General features: G+C 44.4%; 1 protein-coding gene across 4 annotated transcripts; it reads left to right on the plus strand.

The window, feature by feature from the left end:
• The first annotated feature begins 4,651 nt into the window (after positions 1-4,651).
• On the plus strand, positions 4,652-19,608 carry CBY1 (chibby 1, beta catenin antagonist). 4 transcript variants are annotated; one of them, XM_059081887.2, is made up of 5 exons: positions 4,652-4,785; positions 15,780-15,895; positions 17,160-17,265; positions 17,349-17,467; positions 18,992-19,608. In XM_059081887.2, the coding sequence occupies exons 2-5, from the start codon at positions 15,818-15,820 to the stop codon at positions 19,070-19,072; spliced, it is 384 nt and encodes a 127-aa protein (XP_058937870.1). In that variant the 5' UTR covers positions 4,652-4,785; positions 15,780-15,817; the 3' UTR covers positions 19,073-19,608. The 4 variants fall into 4 exon arrangements, with proteins under 4 accessions (XP_058937870.1, XP_066866317.1, XP_058937867.1 ...); XM_067010216.1 differs by having other exon boundaries at positions 4,659-4,785; positions 15,780-15,982; XM_059081884.2 differs by lacking the exon at positions 4,652-4,785 and adding an exon at positions 13,548-13,614.
• Positions 19,609-24,546: the final 4,938 nt, after the last annotated feature.

Genomic DNA, 24,546 nt, shown 5'->3' on the forward strand with positions numbered 1-24,546 from the left:
TATTTGTTGATATTGACAAACTAATTCTAAACTTTACATGGAGAAGTAAAAGACCCAGAAAGCAAACCCAGTATTGAAGGAGAACTGACACTACTTGACTTCAAGACTTACTTACTATAAACCTACAATAATCAAGACAGTGTGGCATTGGCCAAAAAAACAGACAAATAGATCAATGGAACAGAATAGAGAGTCCAGAAATAGACCCACATAAACAAAGTCAATTGATCTTTGACAAAGAGGCAAAGGCAATACAATGGAGCAAAGATAGACTTTTCAACAAATGGTGCTCAAACAACTGAACATCCAAACGCAAAATAACGAACCTAGACACAGACCTTACATCTTTCACAAAAATGAAGTCAAAATGGATAACAGACCTAAATATAAAACTCCTAGAAGATAACCTAGATGAGAAAACCTAGATGACCTTGGGTTTCACAATGACTTTTTAGATACAACATCAGAGGCATGATCCATGGAAGAAATAACTGATAAGCTGGACTTCATTAAAATTTAAAACTTCTGCTCTGCAAAGGACAATGTCAAGAGAAAAAGAAGACCAGCCACAGACTGGAGAGAATATTTGCAAAAGATACATTTGATAAAGGACTGTTATCCAAAATATACAAAGAAATCTTAAAAGCCAACAATAAGAAAACAAACAACTCAATTAAAAAGTGGGGCAAACAACTCAACAGACACCTCACAAAACAAGATATGCAGATGGCAAGTAAGCATATAAAAAGATGTTTAATATCACATTATTAGAGAACTGCAAATTAAAACAATGAGATGTCACAGTATACTGGTCAGGATGGCCAAAATCCCAAACATTGACAACACCAAATGCTGATGAGGATGTGGAGGAACAGGAACTCTCATTCACTGCTGGTGGGAATGCAAAAGGGCGCAGCCACTTTGGGAGACAATTTGGCAGTTTCTTACTATACCAAACATACTCTTACCATATGGTCCAGGATTCATGTTCCTTGGTATTTACCCAAGTGAACTGAAAATATATGTCCACACAAAACCCTTCATACAAATGTTTACAGAAACTTTATTCAAAGTTGCCAAAACTCAGAAGCAACCAACATGCCCCTCAGTAGGTTAACAGATAAATAAACTGTGGACATCCAAACAACAGAATACTATTCAGTGCAAAAAAGTAATGAGCTATCAAGCCATGAAAAGACGTGGAGAAACCTTAAAGACATATTACTAAGTAAAAGAAACCAATCTGAAAAGGTTACATACTTTATGATTCCAACTTTATGACATTCTGGAAAAGGTAAAACTAAGGAGATAGCAAAAGATCAGTGGTTGCCAAGGACTGGGGGCGAGAGAGGGATGAATAGCAGCACAGAGGATATTTAGGGCAGTGAAACTATTCCGTACAATACTGTAAGGGTGGATACATATCATTATACATTTGTCCAAACTCATAGAATGTACAGCACAAGGAGAGAAACCTAATGTAAACATGGGCTTTGGGTGAATGTGATGTGTCAATTTAGGTTCATCAATTATAATAAATGTTCCACTCTGGTGATGGGGAGGTTGTGCATGTGTGGGGACAGGGAGGGGTATGTGGGAACTCTGTAGTTTCAGTTCATTTTTTTCTATGAACCGAGAACTTCTCTAAGAATAAAGTTTAATAATTTAAAAAATATATCTTTGAGACTTCTGTTGTGCAAATGTGCTTTCAAATAAGTAGAGGGGCCCCTAGGGCCCTTCCTTCCTGGAAACTTTGCCTCAGCACACATAACTTACCAGGCTGTGCACCAGTGGGTTGGGACTCAGATCTGTCTCAGCAATCCCTTGGTTCACCTGCTGTATGGAGCCAGTGTGGCAGGCTGGGAGGTGCGTCTGTTAAGGAAACTTTCTGGGTGATGACTACACACAAAGAGAACGGGATGGGGCGAGACTGGAAAGAACAGCAGCTCACTGCCTTTACGTGCTGTCTCCCCCCCCACACACAGTTCATTTATTTATTTATTAAATTTTTTTAAACTAAATTTTTGAATTTTATTTATTTTTTTATACAGAAGGTTCTTATTAGTCATCAATTTTAGACACATCAGTGTATACATGTCAATCCCAATCGCCCAATTCATCACACCACCACCCCCAACCTCCCACCGCTTTACGCCCTTGGTGTCCATACGTTTGTTCTCTACGTTTGTGTCTCAATTTCTGCAGCTAGGCCTCAGCTGATATGTCTTTTTCGAAAACCTTCTTGAATTACTCCAGGCCAATAGTACCACCCCTTTTCTCTGAAGTACAGGATTCTGCTTTCAACTCTCTATTACAGCACTTACAACACAGAACCAGAATTATTTGCTTCTACGTCTTTCTCCATTAGGCAAATTACTCACTAGGAATTAGGTTCACTCAATATTTGGTTCATTTTTAACTCACTCACCACGCCTCTTTCTGGTCCAAAGAGGCTATCCATTTGGGGCTGTCCTAAGTCAGTTGGATTGTAGGAAAGGTTGGCCCAGGCTCAGGTCAGTACTGTTATTTCCTGCCTCCTGCCCCTAGTTTTTAGCCATACAGGCAAGGGGGTGAGGGTAAAGAGGAGGCAGGTGCATTTTAGGGCTTCTCACTTTTCTTCCACCCACCCACCCCTGCCAGCATGACTGGAAAACTCCATGTTCTCTGAAAAGCCAGGCTTAGGGGGGACCCTGTTAAGAAGCCTCTTGCTTTAGCTTAACATTATTACGCATGCCTAATGGGAGAATTGAATATTATGCTTGTTAAAAGACACATTTAAAATACTCTGTTCCCTTCTAAAATTTTCATCATATCATCTTAGGATAAGTATTCTCTGAAGCATGATAAGTTTTTACTGTCACTGTTTGGGGAGAAAAAAATGGGTGGGGGAGCAAACTAACTTTATTGAATATCCACCCTGTGCCCAGTATTGTGCTGTATATTAGGGGCAGGTGAGTGGAAGAATAAAAAATGTTCTGCTCTCATGGAGCACATATTCTGGCAGCTGAAAGACCCTTGTTTAAAGTTAACACATTTTAACTTAAACATGTTAAACAAGTTAAAACAATGCTGACTTTGGAGTCAGACAGACTTTTGTTCAGTTTGAACGTCAGTCATTAAATGACTACTTACTGACTGCCCAACACAGCCAGCAATGTGTCCCTACTTGGGGACAGGATGGTGAGCTAAACCAGACTTTATCCCTGCCTTAATGGAGCTTATGTCCACTAGGGGTGACAAGTGATAATTAATTATATACATAACCATGAATTATAACTGACCACTGCTTCAAAGGGCTGTGAGAGACAACATAATAGTGGATAATGACCTAGTCAAGGGAGTCAAGACTTGAAGGAAGAGCAGGAGCTAATTAGATAAGTGGGGGCGGGAAATACCACCCAAGCAGAAGGACACACAGTAGAAAGATAGGAAAAGACTAGACCGGGTGCATCACAGTAGCCACTAGCCCTTGGAATTTGGTTAGTGTGACCGAAACACTAAAATCTTAATTTTAGTTAATTAAAATTTAAAAACTGAAGCAGAATAAACTTTAAAATATTGATGGTATGTTGAAATGATCATATTTGGGACATATGAGTTAAAACATTATTCATATTAACATCACCTGATTTTTTTTAAATTTTTTAAAAATATGGCTACTAGACATTTCTAAATTATATATGTGGCCCACATTATGTTTCCATTGGACTGTGCTGGGTTAGACCATGTGGTTTGGTTCTAGGACACGGAACTCTCCCCTTTTCAATGAAGTAATGTGTAGTTGGAAGAAAACTGCATTTGGAACCAGAGACCTATGGGTCCTGCCCCTCACTGGATGGATGGCCCGGTGCACTCACTAAGCAGCCAGTAAATATCCCTTGAACGACCCGGAGTCTCTTCATTTGTCAAATGGAACCAGTAATACACACAGTTAGGATTTTAGGAGATCTGGAGTTGATTCTCGAGTAGTTCTCTGCCCCTTGCTCACTGTGCCACCTTGAAGCGGCCCCTGACCTCAGGTTCCCCTGCCCGTCAAAGCCGATGAGAGGCCCGGCGTGGGGAGGCTGGCAGGCAGGGTCACTGTCTGTCTGTTCATCTTACCTGAAGACATAGGCGGAATCCGACGAACGCGGGGCCGATTCCGCCACGGCTCCCGCAGGGGACCCCGTAAAGTTCTGGATGGGACACCCGACACCCGTTGTCCCCACATCCACCAGGAAGGGGTGCGCTTTGTTTTGTGGTTTGGGAGGAGGAAGAGGAGGAGGGACGTCGGGGAGAGGCCCATTTTGCGTTTGTAAGTCCTGAAGTTCTCCAGGCAACGCGGGCCGCAGCCACCACTCGCACCTTTCCCACGACAACGGAGGCGTGGCGAGCCTCCACCTCATCCTCGAGACGCCGTTACCACGGCGACGGCCCCTGTAGGCGGGGGAGACCAGACCCAGGGGTTTGTGGGGAGGGTGAGTGTGGTTCCTCGTCCTAGCCTATAGCACGGGGCATGGAAATGACTCCAGAAGACACTGCCTTTGTGGATTCTATTAAATATATAGGGGGTAGTCCTCAAGAGTTTCTGGTGCTTTGCGTAGGCTCGCGTTGGGGACCGTGCCGTGCCGGGCACCCCCACCTCCCTCGGTGGTAGAGCCCGGCGGGGCTGAGTGTGCGCGTGCGCGTGGCCCGCGGACTGGAGGCGCCAGTGGTCTAGGTCGCTGCGGGGGACGCGGCCTCTGCTGGGTACCTAGCGGGAGGTCGGGGGGTTCTCTTGGAACCTCAGCTTTTGGGGCACGTCAGGTACGTCTCCGAGCCCGGCGTCGCCCGAGGGCCCGAGGACGGCTGGACACCCGGGCGTTCCGCAGGGGATCCAGGGCCTCTCCGCAGCTGGGGCACCCGGAGGGCGCGGAGCAGGGGGCGGGGGCCAGGTTTACTGCAGGCCCGTCACCTCCTTTATCCAAGTGTGTTTCCTCGTTTGTAAATTGGGGTGGTAATTCCTCTCATAAGTCAGCTGTAAAGGTGATTAACGAGAGCTAGCGAATGAACGTTTGTTCGTTACCGTTAGTTAACAGCCCTGGGTGGCGTGTACCTGCGTGGCTTATACTTGGTTGGCTCTGAACTCTTTGAGAATCCGATGAAAGCCAGAGACTGCTTCCTCACCTTCTTGTTAGAATAAAATAAGATAATGTATTTTATGGCCCATTGCAAACTGTAAAGCGTTGCACAGTGTTGAAGTGATTATTAATATCAGCACAGAGGAGTAGACCTTATTTGAAGCCTAATTCTACCGCCTTCCCACGGCGTGACTGGGAGCAAGTTACTTAACTTCTCTAAGCCTGTTTTCTGATCTGTAGACAGGAACAAACTACTTGATCTACTTCTGCCAGGTTTGTTGTGAGCATCAAATGCCACAGTTTTTAAAAAACACTAAAGCACAAAACAGTCTGTGAGTGGGTACTATTGTTATCCTTGGGGCCCAGGGAAGGTAAGTTGCAGGGTCCCACTGGGGTTGAGAAGCAGAGCAATGGTTGGAACCTAGAAGCTGTCGTTTGTGCTGAGCCCTTTCTCTCTAGGGAGTTTCACTGGAAAGAAGGCTTCCCTGGGCCAAGGGTACAGCTGGGACCTCTTGGTCCACGCTAATGTTCTAGGATCCCAGGATCTCATCCAGAGTTGTTTGTGGATGAGTGGATCTGACTTAAAAGCTAGTCCAGACCCTTCCTTTTCCTCATCTGTAATGTATCGGTGACGGTGCTTGGCTTAAGTGTTGTGAGAATTAGTGAGGTCATGCGTGAAGTGCCCTCGTTAAAACCTGGAGGAATAACGTAACTTGGGCAGGGTTTAGCAGGCAACTGAGGGGCAGAGCCAGGCCTAGAACTTGGTCTGTTGTGTCCAGGTGATATGCTCAGGCTTAGTGCTCTTAGCGCCACTGCGGGCTTTGCAAGAACAACGTGGCTTACTTTTCCTTCTTCAGTTGGTCTCCAGATCTTGGAGGGGCAGGGACTGCTTTTTATCTGTTTTTTTGTTCATTTGTTTCTTCATAAGTAATATATGGATATATTATCATTGTAATAATTCATTAAATCCAGAAATATATTTCTTTAATATAACTTTATATTGTAACATGAACTTGCCGCTATTTGGCCTTTTTTTTTTTTTAACCTTTAAAATGGCAAATTCAGGGAATTCCCTGGCGGTCCAGTGGTTAGGACTCGGTGCTCTCACTGCCAGGGGCCCAGGTTCCATCCCTAGTTGGGGAGTTAAGATCCTGCAAGCTGCGTGACTCGGCCAAAAAAAATTAGAATTAAAATTAAAAGTTTTTTAAAATGGCAAATTCAGTTGAGTCAGCCGTCCTACTTCCTTTCCCAGATTTAACCACTGTGTGCAGTTTATCCCTTCAAATCTTTTTTATTTAGTGACCTATATTCTCGCTTTTTATTTTCTTTTTGTCTTCTCATGTGAGACTATAGTATACACATTGTTCTGTCGCTTGCTTTTTTTAAAAATTAATTTATTTTTGGCTGCGTTTGGTCTTCGTTGCTGTGGGCGGGCTTTCTCTGGTTGCAGAGAGTGGAGGCTACTCTTCGCTGTGTTGCGCGGACTTCTCATTGCGGTGACTTCTCTTGTTGCGGAGCACAGGCTCTAGGCATGTGGGCTCAGTAGTTGTGGCTCTTGGGCTCTGGAGCGCAGCCTCAGCAGTTGTGGTGCACGGTCTTAGTTACTCTGAGGCATGTGGGATCTTCCCAGAACAGGGCTCGAACCCATATCCCCTGAATTGGCAAGCAGATTATTAACCACTGCACCACCAGGGAAGTTCCTCGCATGCTTTCTTAATATTAGAGTGGTCCATGTACAGCTATCTCTCTGTCTTTACTTGCCATCTAGGACTCCCTTATAAGAATGTGCCACGATGTATTTGGCTACACCAACCATTGGTAGGCATTTTGAATTGTTTCTTATTTTTCGCTGTATCAACGATAGAGAACATTTGTGTGAACATGTCCAATTCTTTCTGGAGGAGAGTTTTTAGAAGCAGATCTGCTGCCCCAAAAGTATGCACATGAAAAACTTTGCTAGGTTTTGCCTAATTGAAAAAATGATAGCATCTTATGTTTCCACGAAGAGTAAATGAAAGTATCTTTTTCTCCATACCCTCACCAGCATTGGATATTATTGAGCTCTTAAATTTTGCCAATGTGATGGATGCAAATGCTTCCTTTTATGATGTACCCCACAAGTTTTCTTTTAATTTTTAATTTATCTTTTGATTTTTTAATTTAAAATTTTTTTAATTTTTAAAATTTAAAAATTTTATTTATTTATTTATTTAATACATTTATTTATTTATCACTGCATTGGGTCTTCGTTGCTGTGCGTGGGTTTCTCTAGTTGTGGCAAGTGGGGGCTACTCTTTGTTGTGGTGTGCGGGCTTCTCATTGTGGTGGCCTCTCTTGTTGTGGAGCATGGGCTCTAGGCACACGGGCTTCAGTAGTTGCAGCACGCGGGCTCAGTAGTTGTGGCTCGTGGGCTCTAGAGTGCAGGCTCAGTAGTTGTGGTGCACGGGCTTAGTTGCTTCGCGGCATGTGGGATCTTCCCGGGCCAGGGATCGAACCCATGTGTCCTGCACTGGCAGGAGGATTCTTAACCAGTGTGCCACCAGGGAAGTCTCCCCCACAAGTTACTAATACAAGGATAATTTGGTATACATCTTTAGCCAGCTGACCATGGCTGTGGACCTTGGGAAAATTGGAAAACTTCTCCGAGCCCTAGTTTTCTCATCTCTGATATGGACAGGAAAATTACCTTATGGGGTTACTACAGAGAATAAAAGAAATTTATGAAGTGTGCCTAGCATTGTGTCCAAACCCTAGTGGATACGCAGGAAGTGATATTAGTTAGTTTTTGTTGTGACCTTTTCTTTTTTGAGTTAAAAATCTTTCTTCCTGGATATTCCCATTTCATTCCTGTTCCGTCCTCTGTAGACATAAGATTAATAGTCTTCCCTCTTCCACCCTTTTTCTTTTCTCCAGCAGAAACAATGCCAGGGGCTTCCACTGTGTTTTGCATGACATGATAGCACAGCTTCAAATTCCCTCATCATCTTAGTCCTCAGTGCTGTCCTGCCCACCACCAAGCTGGAATCATTCTGGTTTGTCCAAGTCCTAAAGTGTTGTGCCCCACCCCAAATGCCATCTTCCAGGTTGTGGGTCTACCGCTGTTTTTTTTTTTTTTTTTTGAATTTAATTTAATTTATTTTTTTATACAGCAGGTTCTTATTAGTCATCAGTTTTATACACATTAGTGTACACATGTCAATCCCAATCGCCCAATTCATCACCCCCCCACCCCCACCCCACAGCCTCTTTCCCCCCTCGGTGTCCATACGTTTGTTCTCTACGTTTGTGTCTCAATTTCTGCCCTGCAAACTGGTTCATCTGTACCATTTTTCTAGGTTCCACATAATGCGTTAATATACGATATTTGTTTTTCTCTCTCTGACTTACTTCACTCTGTATGACAGTCTCTAGATCCATTCACGTCTCAACAAATGACCCAATTTCATTCCTTTTTATGGCTGCGTAATATTCCATTGTATATATGTACCACATCTTCTTTATCCATTCGTCTGTCGATGGGCATTTAGGTTGCTTCCATGACCTGGCTATTGTAAATAGTGCTGCAATGAACACTTGGGTGCATGTGTCTTTTTGAATTATGGTTTTCTCTGGGTATATGCCCAGTAGTGGGTTCGCTGGATCATATGGGAATTCTATTTTTAGTTTTTTAAGGAACCTCCATAGTGGCTGTATCAATTTACATTCCCACAAACAGTGCAAGAGGGTACCCTTTTCTCCACACCCTCTCCAGCATTTGTTGTTTGTAGATTTTCTGATGACGCCCATTCTAACTGGTGTGAGGTGGTACCTCATTGCAGTTTTGATTTGCATTTCTCTAACAATTAGTGATGTTGAGCAGCTTTTCATGTGCTTCATGGCCATCTGTATGTCTTCTTTGGAGAAATGTCTATTTAGGTCGTCTGCTCATTTTTGGATTGGGTTGTTCATTTTTTAAAATATTGAGCTGCATGAGCTGTTTATATATTTTGGAGATTAATCCTGTGTCCGTTGATTCATTTGCAAATATTTTCTCCCATTCTGAGGGTTGTCTGTTCGTCTTGTTTATGATCTCCTTTGCTGTGTAAAAGCTTTGAAGTTGCATTAGGTCCCATTTGTTTATTTTTGTTTTTATTTCCATTACTCTAGGAGGTGGATCAAAAAAGATCTTGCTGTGATTTATGTCAAAGAGTGTTCTTCCTACATTTTCCTCTAAGAGTTTTATAGTGTCCAGTCATAACATTTAGGTCTTTAATCCATTTTGAGTTTATTTTTGTGTATGGTGTTAGGGAGTGTTCAAATTTCATTCTTTTACATGTAGCTGTCCAGTTTTCCCAGCACCACTTGTTGAAGAGACTGTCTTTTCTCCATTGTATATCCTTGCCTCCTTTGTCATAGATTAGTTGACCATAGGTGCGTGGGTTTATGTCTGGGCTTTCTATCTTGTTCCATTGATCTGTATTTCTGTTTTTGTGCCAGTACCATATTGTCTTGATTACTGTACCTTTGTAGTATAGTCTGAAGTCAGGGAGTCTCATTCCTCCAGCTCCGTTTTTTTCCCTCAAGACTGCTTTGGCTATTCGGGGTCTTTTGTGTCTCCATACAAATTTTAAGATTTTTTATTGTAGTTCCGTAAAAAATGCCATTGGTAATTTGATAGGGATTGCATTGAATCTGTAGATTGCTTTGAGTGATATAGTCATTTTCACAATATTGATTCTTCCAATACAAGAACATGGTATAATCTCTCCATCTTTTGGTATCATCTTTAATTTCTTTCATCAGTATCTTATAGATTTCTGCATACAGGTCTTTTGCCTCCCTAGGTAGGTTTATTCTAGGTATTTTATTCTTTTTGTTGCAATGGTAAATGGGAGTGTTTCCTTAATTTCTCTTTCAGATTTTTCATCATTAGTGTATATAGGAATGCAGGAGATTTCTGTGCATTAATTTTGTAAACTGCAACTTTACCAAATTCATTGACTAGCTCTAGTAGTGTTCTGGTGGCATCTTTAGGATTCTCTATGTATAGTATCGTGTCATCTGCGAACAGTGACAGTTTTACTTCTTCTTTTCCAGTTTGTATTCCTTTTATTTCTTTTTCTTCTCTGATTGCTGTGGCTAGGACTTCCTAAACTATGTTGAATAATAGTGGTGACAGTGGACATCCTTGTCTTGTTCCTGATCTTAGAGGAAATGTTTTGTTTTTCATCTTTGAGAATGATGTTTGCTGTGGGTTTGTCGTGTATGGCCTTTGTTATGTTGAGGTAGGTTCTCTCTTTGCCCACTTTCTGGAGAGTTTTTATCATAAATGGGTGTTGAATTTTGTCAAAAGCTTTTTCTGCATCTATTGAGATGATCATATGGTTTTTATTCTTCAGTTTGTTAATACGGTATATCACATTGATTGATTTGCGTATATTGAAGAATCCTTGCATCCCTGGGATAAATCCCACTTGATCATGGTGTTTGATCCTTTTAATGTGTTGTTGGATTCTGTTTGCTAGTATTTTGTTGAGGATTTTTGCATCTATGTTCATCAGTGATATTGGTCTGTAATTTTCTTTTTTTGTAGTACCTTTGTCTGGTTTTGGTATCAGGGTGATGGTGGCCTCATAGAATGAGTTTGGGAGTGTTCCTTCCTCTGAAATTATTTGAAAGAGTTTGAGAAGGATGGGTGTTAGCTCTTCTCTAAATGTTTGATAGAATTCACCCGTGAAGCCATCTGGTCCTGGACTTTTGTTTGTTGAAAGATTTTTAATCACATTTTTAATTTCGTTACTTGTGAATGGTCTGTTCATATTTTCTATTTCTTCCTGGTTCAGTCTTGGAAGGTTATACCTTTCTAAGAATTTGTCCACTTCTTTCAGGTGGTCCATTTTAGTGGCATAGAGTTGCTTGTAGTACTCTCTTAGGATGCTTTGTATTTCTGCAGTGTCTGTTGTAATTTCTCCTTTTTCATTTCTAAGTTTATTGATTTGAGTCCTCTCCCTCTTTTTCTTGATGAGTCTGGCTACTGGTTTATCATTTTGTTTATCTTTTCAAAGAACCAGCTTTTAGTTTTATTGATCTTTGCTATTGTTTTCATTGTTTCTATTTCATTTATTTCTGCTCTGATCTTTATGATTTCTTTCCTTCTGCTAACTTTGGGTTATGTTTGTTCTTCTTTCTCTACTTCCTTTAGGTGTAAGGTCAGATTGTTTATTTGAGATTGTTCTTGTTTCTTGAGGTAGGCTTGTATAGCTATAAACTTCTCTCTTAGAACTGCTTTTGCTGCATCCCATAGGTTTTGGATCATCATGTTTTCATTCTCATTGGCTCTAGGTATTTTTTGATTTCCTCTTTGATTTCTTCAGTGATCTCTTGGTTACTTAGTAATGTATTGTTTAGCCTCCATGTGTTTGTGTTTTTTATGTTGTTTCCCCCTGTAATTCATTTCTAATCTCATAGCATTGTGGTCAGAAAAGATGCTTGATATGATTTCAATTTTCTTAAATTTACTGAGGCTTGATTTGTGACCCAAGATGTGATCTATCCTGAAGAATGTTCCATGTGCAGTGGAGAAGAAAGTGTAATCTGCTGTTTTTGGATGGAATGTCCCATAAATATCAATTAAATCTATCTTGTCTATTGTGTCATTTAAAGCTTCTGTTTCCTTATTTATTTTCATTTTGGATGACCTGTCCATTGGTGTCAGTGAGGTGTTAAAGTCCCCCACTATTATTGTGTTACTGTCAGTTTCCTCTTTTATAGCTGTTAGCAGTTGCCTTATGTATTGAGGTGCTCCTATGTTGGGTGCATGTATATTTATAATTGTTTTATCTTCTTCTTGGATTGATCCCTTCATCATTATGTAGTGTCCTCCTTGTCACTTGTAACATTCTTTATTTTAAAGTCTATTTTACCTGATATGAGTATTGCTACTCCAGCTTTCTTTTGATTTCCATTTGCATGGAATATCTTTTTCCATCCCCTCACTTTCAGTCTGTATGTGTCCTTAGGTCTGAAGTAGGTCTTTTGTAGACAGCCTATATATGGGTCTTGTTTTTGTATCCATTCAGCAAGCCTGTGTCTTTTGGTTGGGGCATTTAATCCATTCACGTTGAAGGTAATTATCGATATGTATCTTCCTATGACCATTTTCTTAATTGTTTTGGATTTGTTTCTGTAGGTCCTTTTCTTCTCTTGTGTTTCCCACTTAGAGAAACTCCTTTAGCGTTTGTTGTAGAGCTGATTTGGTGGTGCTGAATTCTCTTAGCTTTTGCTTGTCTGTAAAGCTTTTGATTTCTCCATCAAATCTGCATGAGATCCTTGCGGGGTAGAGTAATCTTCATTGTAGGTTCTTCCCCTTCATCACTTTAAGTATATCATGTCACTCCCTTCTGGCTTGTAGAGTTTCTGCTGAGAAATCAGCTGTTAACCTTATGGGAGTTCCCTTGTATGTTATTTGTCATTTTCCCCTTGCTGCTTTCAATAAGTTTTTCTTTGTCTTTAATTTTTGCCAGTTTGATTACTATGTGTCTTGGTGTGTTTCTCCTTGGGTTTATCCTGTATGGGACTCTCTGCACTTCCTGGACTTGGGTGGCTATTTCCTTTCCCATGTTAGGGAAGGTTTCGACTATTATCTCTTCAAATATTTTCTCGGGTCCTTTCTCTCTCTCTTCTCCTCTGGGACCCCTGTGACGCGAGTGTTGTTGCGTTTAATGTTGTCCCAAGGTCTCTTGGGCTGTCTTCATTTCTTTTCATTCTTTTTTCTTTATTCTCTTCTGCAGCGGTGAATTCCACCATTCTGTCTTCCAGGTCACTTATCCGTTCTTCTGCTTCAGTTATTCTGCTATTGATTCCTTCTAGTGTAGTTTTCATTTCAGTTATTGTATTGTTCATCTCTGTTTGTTTGTTCTTTACTTCTTCTAGGTCTTTGTTAAACATTTCTTACATCTTCTCGATCTTTGCCTCCATTCTTTTTCCGAGGTCCTGGATCATCTTCACTATCATTATTCTGAATTCTTTTTCTGGAAGGTTGCCTATCTCCACTTCATTTAGTTGTTTTTCTTGGGTTTTATCTTGTTCCTTCATCTGGTACCTAGCCCTCTGACTTTTTATCTTGTCTATCTTTCTGTGAATGTGGTTTTTGTTCCACAGGCTGCAGGACTGTAGTTCTTCCTGCTTCTGCTGTCTGCCCTCTGGTGGATGAGGCTATCTAAGAGGCTTGTGCAAGTTTCCTGATGGGAGGGACTGGTGGTGGGTAGAGCTGACTGTTGCTCTGGTGGGCAGAGCTCAGCAAAACTTTAATCCGATTGACTGCTGATGGGTGGGGCTGGGTTCCCTCCCTGTTGGTTGTTTGGCCCGAGGCAACCCAACACTGCAGCCTACCTGGGCTCTTTGGTGGGGCTAATGGTGGACTCTGGGAGGGCTCACGCCAAGGAGTACTTCCCAGAACTTCTGCTGCCAGTGTCCTTGTCCCCACGGTGAGCCACAGCCACCCCCGCCTCTGCAGGAGACCCTCCAACACTAGCAGGTAGGTCTGGTTCAGTCTCCCCTGGGGTCACTGCTCCTTCCCCTGGGTCCCGATATGCACACTACTTTGTGTGTGCCCTCCAAGAGTGGAGTCTCTGTTTCCCACAGTCCTGTCGAAGTCCTGCAATCAAATCCCACTAGCCTTCAAAGTCTGATTCTCTAGGAATTCCTCCTCCCATTGCCAGACCTCCAGGTTGGGAAGCCTGACGTGGGGCTCAGAACCTTCACTCCAGTGGGTGGACTTCTGTGACATAAGTGTTCTCCAGTCTGTGAGTCACCCACCCAGCAGTTATGGGATTTGATTTTACTGTGATTGCGCCCCTCCTACCGTCTCATTGTGGCTTCTCCTTTGTCTTTGGGTGTGGGGTATCTTTGTTTGGTGAGTTCCAGTGTCTTCATGTCGATGATTGTCCAGCAGCTAGTTGTGATTCTGGTGTTCTCGCAAGAGGGAGTGAGAGTATGTCTTTCTACTCCGCCATCTTGGTTCAGGGCTCTCTACCACTGCTTTTAATCACAAACACACACTAGTAAAACTCTCATGAGCACACACCTCTAAATGTCTTATTTATTTATTTACAAGGCGTATATGCATATATTTCTGTACAGTGTATATATGTATTGTAAAGCTTCCAAAGAAGCTTCTAAACTTTTATGATTAATTTTAGTGATGTTAATTTCTGCATCACTGAAAACAGCACAGAATTTCTTCTTCCTTTTCTCATTGAATATATGTCTTGCTAACTGTGATGAATTCCTACTTTGAGCTATCGTTTAATGATAGTTGACATAAAACCTTGTTTCAGATAGTCTTGAGAAATTCCCTCTTATTTTGGCCAACTTCCTGTCAGATATGATAAAGTCTTTACTATTTCTATTTCATAATGTGGTGAAGGAAGATATTTATACCTAGGAGTAGGAAAAGCGAGAGCTCTGATTCTTTTTGCTCACCTGTGCTTTCATTATTGTTATCATCAGTCTACAGTTTCTTAGAGGGAATCTTTTTAAGCTGTTTGTGTATTACACATTAAAATTGGGTAATACATGGGAAGAAATGAACCATGACCCTGTCCCACACCACATACAAAAGTTAATTGCAGATGAGTCATAATCCTAAATGTGAAAGCTGAAAGAAGAAGATTTCCAAAAGTTAGTATATGAAAATGTCGTGACCTTAGGCAAAAATTTCTTAAATAGGACACAAAAATACTAATCATTAAAAAAATTTTTGATAAGATCCCATTAAAATTAAGAACTTTAATCAAAAAGGAGCCAGTAGGACTTCCCTGGTGGCACAGTGGTTAAGAATCCGCCTGCTAATGCAGGGGACACAGGTTCAAACCCTGGTCCGGGAAGATCCTACACGCCGCAGAGCAACTAAGCCCGTGCGCCACAACTACTGAGCCTGCTTTCTAGAGCCCGTGAGCCACAGCTGCTGAGCCCTTGTGCCACAGCTACTGAAGCCCATGCGCCTAGAGCCTGTGCTCCGCAACAAGAGAAGCCACTGCAATGAGAAGCCCATGCACCACAACAAAGAGTAGGCCCCGCTTGCTGCAACTAGAGAAAGCCCGTGCGCAGCAATGAAGACCCAATGCAGCCAAAAAATAAAATAAATAAAATTTTAAGAAAAATGAAAAAAACTTAAAAAGAAACCAATAAAAAAGCACAACGGCAAGTCCCAGAAAAGTCTTCATTTCTTGAAAATGGAGTATGCGTAGAAGCTGTTGCCCGAGCTGTGAGTTTTGCCAGTGCTCAGGAATAAGTAGGATCACATGCCTTGCCCTAGAGTGTAAATCTGGTGATGCCAATTTGTGACAAAACTGAAGACAGGCCATTTAGGCACTTGCCTGTGGTTAACGTGAACTGTAGAGCCACACAGACCTGCATTCTAATACTCGCTCACACTTAGGACCTCAGTTGTTCTAAACCTCATCTGTCAAATAGGTATAGGATGAGGAACTAAACAAAGAGTGGTTGTGAGGCCTGAGATGTTGCCAAGGTTTGGGCACTATGCCTAGCACGTAGTGAGCGCTCAGCACGTGGGAGCTGAGGATCGTCACCCAGGATTGTTAATGGCTACATGATAAGGTGTGTGTTTTCATGATTCCAGGACAGGGGTGCAAGGTCGCTGACCCAACTCTTTGTATCCCTGACTTTTTCTGACCCTAGGAGAAGGGAGCATTGACCTTTCCTTCATCAGGCCAAAGATGCCTCTCTTTGGGAGTACATTCAGCCCGAAGAAGACGCCCCCTCGGAAGTCTGCGTCTCTCTCCAACCTGCATAATGTGAGTGTCAGCTCGGGGCTCGACCTGGTGTGCAGCGTGACCGGAGCATCGAGCGTGGTTTCTTATGGAAAGTGTGGTCCTCCAGAGGTATCCTCGTGGGAGGGCATCCTTTTAATTCATACTATTGCTACTGCTGAAAACATTTTTTTTAACATCTTTATTGGAGTATAACTGTTTTATAATAGTGTGTTAGTTTCTCCCTTACAACAAAGTGAATCAGTTATACATATACATATGTTCCCATATCTCTTCCCTCTTGCGTGTCCCTCCCTCCCACCCTCCCTATCCCACCCCTCTAGGTGGTCACAAAGCACCCAGCTGATCTCCCTGTGCTATGCGGCAGCTTCCCACTAGCTATCTAATTTACATTTGGTAGTGTGTATATGTCCCTGCCACTCTCTCACTTCGTCACAGCCCACCCTTCCCCCTCCCCATATCCTCAAGTCCATGCTCTAGTAGGTCTGTGTTGAAAACGTTTTTTAACTCCTTTTTGGGAATTCTTGTCAGAGCTTGTTGAAGAACCTTAAAAGACAGTCGTCCTCACGATGATTGGGGGGACCAAATGATGTTATCCAGTTTGACTTCACTTTACTCCCAAGACTTGTCCAGGAATCAGTTTTAGTCATGTCTAAGAATCAAATTTATTCTCAAAGGATGATGTTTTGCTATCATTAAGAGCGTTCAAAAGGATGCATCACAGCTCCAAAGACAGTTTCTGGGCTCCTTGAGGGCAGAGGGGTTGCATTCATTTCTGTGTATCCAGTACCAGTCCTGGTGCAGGCTGGGCGCTCAGTGAGCTGTAGAAACACTGAAAAACATATTAAAGAACAGCTACTACTACTCATTGGGCCTTAGCATTTTATGCCTTTTCCAGGACACACGTAGCTCCATAAGAAACAAATGATAGCTCGGGCTTATTACATGTAAAAAGAATTTTTCACTTTATTCAAAATTTATAGTAGGATTTCTTAAACTGCTATGTGCCCTGTAGATACGAAATAATTCAGTTTGCAAATTTCAACATATATAGCTTTTCCAGAAACTACCTATGGTATAAAGCTGTACATTTCTTGTCTCTTACAGTTTAAAAGTTTTGAGGATACCTTATTTAATTTTCTGACTTAAAAACAATTACTAAATGTGCTGGGTAACGATTATAGAGAAGAAATTAGTTGTTGGGATCACACCGTTAGCAGAAGAGGTGCTGGGCCCAGACCTCCTGTGCTCGGGCTTCCCGAAGCCAGCATGCGCGTCTCCCCCACAGTTGGATCGGTCGACCCGGGAGGTGGAGCTGGGCCTTGACTATGGAACGCCCACCATGAACCTGGCCGGGCAGAGCCTGAAGTTTGAAAACGGCCAGTGGATAGCAGGTGGGCTGCATTTCCTACCATTTTGCCCAGCAAGATGGTGGAAGGAAGACCCCTTGTGACTGCTGCTTGTGTCCTTCCACCAGAGACAGGGATTAGTGGAGGTGTGGACCGGAGGGAGGCCCAGCGCCTCCGGAGGCGGAACCAGCAGCTGGAGGAAGAGAACAATCTCTTGCGGCTGAAGGTGGACATCCTGCTGGACATGGTGAGAAGGGTGGTGGGGAGGGAAGCCTTGGCTTTCCTTGGGCGGGTCCACTGCGAGTCCTTCCAGCCAGCCCACACCGCTCGAGTGCCAGTTTGCTCAGGTACATTGCTGTGAATCCAAAGATACAACACCAAATCAGACACAGTCCCCGCCCTCCAGGGCTCCCAGTCTAGTGGGGAGATAGACAGTAAACATAGTGACAGTGCCTCGTGGTAAGGGCAGTGATTAAAGTCTGTCCGGGGCCTGGCATCCACACATGGGCGAGAGAGATTCATTCAGTCCAGTCAGGAGGATGTTGCAGGGGAAGGGATATTTGAGCTGAATGTGGAAAGAGAAAGGCGGGAATGGAGGCTGGGATGAAGGCGTTCCGGAAGAAGGACAGCCTGCTCCTGGCTGGGCGAGGTCCTGCACCACGCAGCCATTGGTCAGTGCCCGCGCAGACCTGCCAAGGGGCACTCTCGGCGTTGGCATCGGTTTCCTGTGGCTTATAAAAACCCACAACCTGTTGAGCCTAGGACTGTGTGTGTGATGGTTGGTTGAGAGGCAGCAGAGCACACACTGCGGTGGTTAAGAGCATGTGTCTAGGGCTTCCCTGGTGGCGCAGTGGTTGGGAGTCCGCCTGCCGATGCAGGGGACGTGGGTTCGTGCCCCGGTCCGGGAGGATCCCACATGCTGCGGAGCGGCTGGGCCCGTGAGCCATGGCCGCTGAGCCTGCGCGTCTGGAGCCTGTGCTCCGCAGCGGGAGAGGCCACAACAGTGAGAGGCCCGCGTACCGCAAAAAAAAAAAATAAAAAAAAAAAAAAAAAAAAAAAAAAAAAAAAAAAGAGCATGTGTCTAGAGCTAAACTGCCCAGGTCCCTGGCCCAGCTCCACCACTGGCTGTGTGACTTCAGGCCAGTTACTTAACTGCTCTGTATCTGTAAGAAACGTAGTATCTTCAGCAATAAAATGGGCACGATCGTAGGATCTACCTCATTAGTGAGTTAATAATGTAAGCAAAGCTTTTGGAATAGCGTCTTGCTCAGGAAGTGCAGCTCTTCTGTTTCACAGTAAGCTGACCTCTGGAGTTTGTATCTCTCCGTCCCTGCCTGGAGTGTCTTCCACCCTCTGCTCTAAAGGCCACTGAAGGATTCTGATGCGGGAAGTGGCACGCTTCTTTAAACATTTTTATGTGAGTCACGACTCAGAAGCAACTTAGACCTTAGTCCTTTAACCTTAAAATCACCAATATTTGCCTTTTTCATCCCCCGAAACCTGGTGTCCTTCGCTCAGTGAGTGCCACGCAGTCCTAGGTGATCAAAAATGTTGGCAGAATGGCTGGTGAATGTTCTTCAAGCGCTTGAGGCCCTGGGTCATCAGGAGGTTACTTTCTGCCCAGTTACCAAGGGGTTCCCGTCGTGGAGGCTGCCGGCAGCGTTAAGGGAAATGCCCTGGGGCTTCTCCCAGCGCGCGGGGCTGGCCTTGCCAACCTGAACCGTAGCCCAGAACCATCCTTCTTTATAACGGTTTGCTGCCCTACTTCCAGCTCTCTGAGACCACTGCCGAATCCCACTTAATGGAGAAGGAGTTGGATGAACTGAAGAGTGTCAGCCGCCGGAGAAAATGAAGACCCCAGAGACACCCGTTAGGAGCACAGGGGGGGAAGCCCATTCGTCAGGAGAGGAGGGCGTGGCTGAGGGAATTTTTAACCAAACCAGTGGACTAGGTCCTGGGAGAGAGGATCATGTAAGGGGGCCGAAAGGCACCGGCCCCTTAGGTTGGCGGTAGGAAGGTGACAACGTCGTGGATTCCAGGCCTCCTCAGGGAGGTCTGGGGTGACGGAGGCCTTTGGGTGTCCTCCAGTCACTTAACACACAAATGCCCGGGGCCCAGGCTCACCCTCATCGGACGGAGTTCGTCGTATCATCCCCTCACGCTGTTGTGCGTGGTGTGGCATCAGGTGTACAGAGCCTTGTTGCTAGGGGTCTCAGCTAAGAAGCTCTCCCGGTTCTCCGCCCTTCAGGCCACTCTCTCCCTCCTTTAAAGAATACTCGTTCCCCAGATCCGCAGCCTCCGGCAAGCGCTGACCTCCCACGGCAACACTATATTTTTGTGCTACTTTCCCGTTTACCCTACTTTTTTAAATTAAATGATGTTCTGTAATCTCTCTCTGGCCAAAGTGACTGAAAAAAGAAACATCAGTTCTTGAAGAAGTAAATAGTGGAGGCTGGGTTCTAAGCTTCCGACGCTCCATCCGAAGGCAGAACTTTTAGGTCGTGGGGGAAGGTCGCCATTGCAGAGGAAGCATTCCGGCTTCCCGGGCGTTGGCAGCGGCTGATCTGGAACAGAGCAGTCTCTCTGCTCAGATTCCCCTGCCTTCCTCTTTCGGGGTGTTGGAAGTAGCCTGGACCGGGCAGGGACCGAGTGGTTGGGATGGGGGCCTAGTTTCCTGGAGTGGGAATCTGTCTTCGGGTGAGCTGGGCTTCTCTGGCTGGGGAGGGAGCCAGGCAGCCGAGCTTCCGAAGTCAAGGGGGGAGGCCCTGCGGGTGGGGACGCAGAGGCCCAGGCTTTAGACCAGGATGGCTACTAAGGTCAGAACACCCGTTACCCACCTGGGTGGGCCCCACGTGTTGCTCACACTCTCACTTCCCCCTCAGCTCAGCCCTGTGGGGCAGGGCCTATCAGCCAGCGTGCCTGCGGGCAGTTAGGGAACCAAAGCCCAGGAGGCTCCGAAACTGGTCTAGGATCACACAGCGGAAGTGTGGGAGCCTGCTGACTCCCAGCCCGCAGCGAAAGAGGGGAGCTGGGTGGGGGGCTGCCTCGAAGGGAGGCTGCTGTGCGTAGGCCCTCCTCAGGGCCAGCTCCTTGGGGGATGGATAGAGAAGCATGATCTGTAGGCCCAGCCCATAACCTTCCTTCCGGATAATAGGAGAGACTAATTCAGAAGACATTGGAAAAGGACGTTATATGAGGGTGTAAATCTTCAGGTGCAGATAATAGGCGCAATTGAGAGTTTGCTTATTCCTTGACCAGTATCATTAGCAACCATTTACCCCGCACCCTGGATACCAGACATCTGTAGACAGTCCCCCTGACTTATGATGGTTCAACTTACAATTTTTTGACTTTATGGTGGTACAAAAGTGATACGCATTTAGTGTAAGCTGTACTTCGAATTTTGAATTTTGATCATTTTCCGGGCCAGCAAAATGCAATACGATGCTCGTGATGTGAGGCAGTGGCAGTGAGCTGCGGCCCCCCCATCGGCATGCGGCCCCCCACCGGCATGCGGCCCCCCCACCGGCATGCGGCCCCCCCATCGGCATGCGGCCCCCCACCGGCATGCGGCCCCCCCATCGGCATGCGGCCCCCCACCGGCATGCGGCCCCCCCACCGGCATGCGCCCCCCCCCCCCCCGGCATGCGGCCCCCCCCACCGGCATGCGGCCACGAGGATAAACAATCAACACGCTGAAAACCAGTGTGGACCCAGACAGCCACTCCGTTTTTCATTTTCATTTCAGTACAGTATCTGAAAAATTACCCGAGATATTCAACACTTTCTGTAAAATAGGCTTTGTGTTAGGTGATTTTGCCCACTTGTAGGCTAATGTAAGTGTTCTGAGCACATGTAAGTTGGCTCAGCTACGACGTCTGGTAGGTTGGGGTATTACATTGCATTTTCGACTTATATTTTCAACTTATGGTGGGTTTATTGGGATATAAACCAAAGAAGGGCTGTATCTCTAATTCTCATGAGAATTTTTCAAGTTTGTTATCGTCCTCCCCTGCTTTTAGATGAAGAAAAAGCCCAGCAAGGTGATACAGCTGGGAGGGAAGGAGCTAGGACTGAAACCTTTGGAGTCAGCAGGGGCACGTTTGATTGTCATAGTGACGTGGGTCCTGGCCCCCTCCGCACCACCACTGGCACCTGAGGGGGCTGCAGCCGTGTGGGACAGCTCTGCAGTGAGGAAGGACTTGTATTGGGGGTGATGAGGGAAGCAAGCCACTGGTGAGTTTCAGCAGAGGAATGCTATGATTGACTTAAAAAAAAAAAAAAAATCCCTCCGGCTTCTGTGTGGTCAGAACAGACTGAAGAGCGCAAGGCTGGGACCAGGGAAGCGGCAGTAGAGGAGGTGAAGTCAGATTCTAGGCAGGAATTGAAGGTGGAGCCCACCATCAAATTGTAACTTTGCTGATGGATGTGGTGTGTGAGCTGAGTCAAGGATAATCCTGTTAATGAAAATCTGTAAGAAACAGGAAAAAGAATCAGCTATATGTCACCACCCTAACCCTTGCTGGTTTTTTCCCCCCACTGAAATGCTACGTACTTTCAGGAATTCCCCGGCAGTCCAGTGGTTAGGACTGTGCTTTCACTGCTGAGGACCCAGGTTCAATCCCTGGTCAGGGAGCTAAGATCTTGAAAGCTGGACAGTGTGGCCCAAAAAAAGAAAAAAAAAAAAAAAAAGCTACATACTTTAAAGATTTACCTTTTTGTCCGACACATCTATTAGGTTCTGGCTAAAATACTTCCTCCTCAAAACTTTTATTGACCAAATCTACTACTTCTGGGGGCACCCAAGTAAATAGTGCTGTCTACTTGACATTATCATTTGTATTCACTGCAACGGTTTTGTAAATTTCTGAGCTGAGTGTCAGATTAGGGAAGAACTGTTACTGAAGAGCTGACATTGAAAGTTCTGCGGGTGTGAGGGAGGGAGTGCAAAACAATCAGGAAATCTTACAGTTTGAGGCTTAACAAGGGGATCCATATGCACAGTTGTACAGATATGGGCTAATGTGTATGTTTTATTGGGGGGGAGTACTTACAGCTTTTGTAAAATTCTCAGAGGGATCTACGCCCCACACCGAACCAAACTGAATTAGGAACTACTATATTACCAGTTTCACATTCTGACAAGACAGGAACAGGAAAGGTGGAAACCATGGACTTGAGGGATAGGGAATGAGAGAACTGGGGGGTGGGTTTCTAGGACACCTCATCGTCATCCAGACGGCAGAGTCAGCTTTGTGCCCAGCATGGGACATTACCACTTACTTGATGGCACCCTTGTGCCTCGCTTGAGGCCCCTGGGCTGGCATCAATGTTACCATATGTCTCCTTTGCTGCCACAGCATTTCCCCTTGAAACCTTCAGTGAAGGTTTCCTTCTTCATCTCCAGCAGCTCCTCCTCAGATCTCTTGGATTGGGGCAAGAAGGTGCCCCTCCCCACCCCTGACCTTTTTTGGGGGATAGTTGTTCTGTTTTTCTTGTTGTTGTTATTACTCTGATTTTTTTGGCTTTTAATTAAATTGTTTTATGTGGCAAAACGCATAACATAAAATTTACCATCTTAACTATTTTAAAGCATACAGTTAAGCAATATTAGTACATTCATTCTGTTGTACAGCCATCACCACCACCCATCTCCATAACTGTTCATCTTGTAAAACTGAAGCTGTTGTCTACCCATCAAAAACGAACTCCCCATCTCCTCCTCCCTGCCAGCCTCCGGCAACCACCATTCCACTTTCTGTCTATGATTTTGACTAAGTACCCCCTGACCTGTCTGACTCCACAGGGCTCTTTCTCACTTTGCCTTTTCTGGATCATCACGTCTATTCCTAAGGTTTGAATACTCTACATGGCATGACTCCCAATATGCTTTCTTATCCTTTGACAATTTTATAAATATTGAAAGAGCTCTTTCAGCCTTCAACATAGATTTTTTAAAAAAATCATGTACTGTTTGTGAATGTAAACAAAATTAATTGGTCATAGTTTTCCAAAAACTTTTTCATATTAGCATTGTGACTTTCCACTTGGAGTTGTCAATGGAAAAAAAAAAAAAGATTAATCAGTCAACCTAAGAAAGAAATGGAGGCTTTTATTTGATCCAAATTGAGGATTATGACCTGGAGAAAGCCTCTCAGAAAGCTCTGAGAATTTTTCCATCTGTTAGAGGTCAAAGCACAGTTATATAAGTTTTTGAGACAGAGTGCTATATGTTAAATGACATATTATTGACAGTTTACACAATCCGGATCTATGTGTACACAGGGAGTAGTGGGTCATGGGTCATCATGGCCTTTTACAAGAAGGAAGGTTATCTCCTAAGGAGGTCTGGTTAATGCAGGTGCACAATACACACTAAAGGGGAGGGAGGAGGCCCAAACAGGCAAAGAAAGATTTTATGTTTAAATTTTTCTTGTCTTGCCATAAAATATGAATTTTATTTCGTCAGAGTCAGTGATGTCTGTAGTTTCCACATAAGACTGCCTTCTCTACCCTTCAAGAGTGTTGGTCTTCCAGCATTTCTTAAAAGAGCCCATGAGAGAATCAAAAGCCATTGGCGTTTGATGGCCCGTGCATTTATGTAGAGCTAACCTGTTACTAACTCAGGTTCAGCTGCTCACTGCTCGAAAGCCAATACTCAGACAAGTGTTGGTTGGAAAAGAAGGGTTGCTTTATTCAGGAGGTCAGCAACCTGGGGAGAAGGCAGACTCATGTCCAAAAACCAACTCCAAAGATTCTGGGAGAATCATTTGGGGAGAGGGTCAGGGTCTTCCTTATCTTCCACTGTGTGCAGACTTTCTTCTGATTGGTTGGTGGTGAGGTAACAGAGCGGTGCTGCAGGAATCTTGCTCTCAGCCTGAGTTTACCATCCTCCACCTGCGTGGGGACCTTAGTTCCTGCAGAAGAACCCAAAGATGTATATCTCTTGAGGAGGAACCAGGATCGCTGCACTGTTTCTTGACTGCTCCTCCCTTGTTTCTGCATTCCCCCCCTTCCCTGATTAGCAACTGTTTGAACCTGCCCTTTGGAACTCGGGGAAGGTCAGGGAAGCTGAAAGAAGCCTGTTTCCTACAAACAAGAAACAGGGACAGGGAAAGGATTTGTACCCGGGAGGGACCCACAGGGTCCTGCTTGGTTTCAAGCCTACTTTAAAGAAAAATTTAAATACATGCAAAAAGTATAATTCATAAATGTACAGCCTGATGAATTATCCAAAATGGGCATACCCATGTTAACACCACACACGTCAAGAAATAGAACTTTACCAGCACCCCAGAAACTCTCCTGCCTTCCCAAATATTACCT

Source organism: Kogia breviceps, chromosome 12 (assembly GCF_026419965.1).
Source record: "Kogia breviceps isolate mKogBre1 chromosome 12, mKogBre1 haplotype 1, whole genome shotgun sequence".
Lineage (NCBI taxonomy): Eukaryota > Metazoa > Chordata > Mammalia > Artiodactyla > Physeteridae > Kogia > Kogia breviceps.

Excerpts from the sequence above, each read along its gene's own strand:
- CBY1 (XM_067010216.1), top strand. The coding sequence starts at position 15,818 with ATGCCTCTCTTTGGGAGTACATTCAGCCCGAAGAAGACGCCCCCTCGG. Across the intron at positions 15,983-17,159 it reads GAAAGTGTGGTCCTCCAGAG|TTGGATCGGTCGACCCGGGA; the intron begins GTATCCTCGTGG and ends TCTCCCCCACAG. Across the intron at positions 17,266-17,348 it reads AAACGGCCAGTGGATAGCAG|AGACAGGGATTAGTGGAGGT; the intron begins GTGGGCTGCATT and ends TCCTTCCACCAG.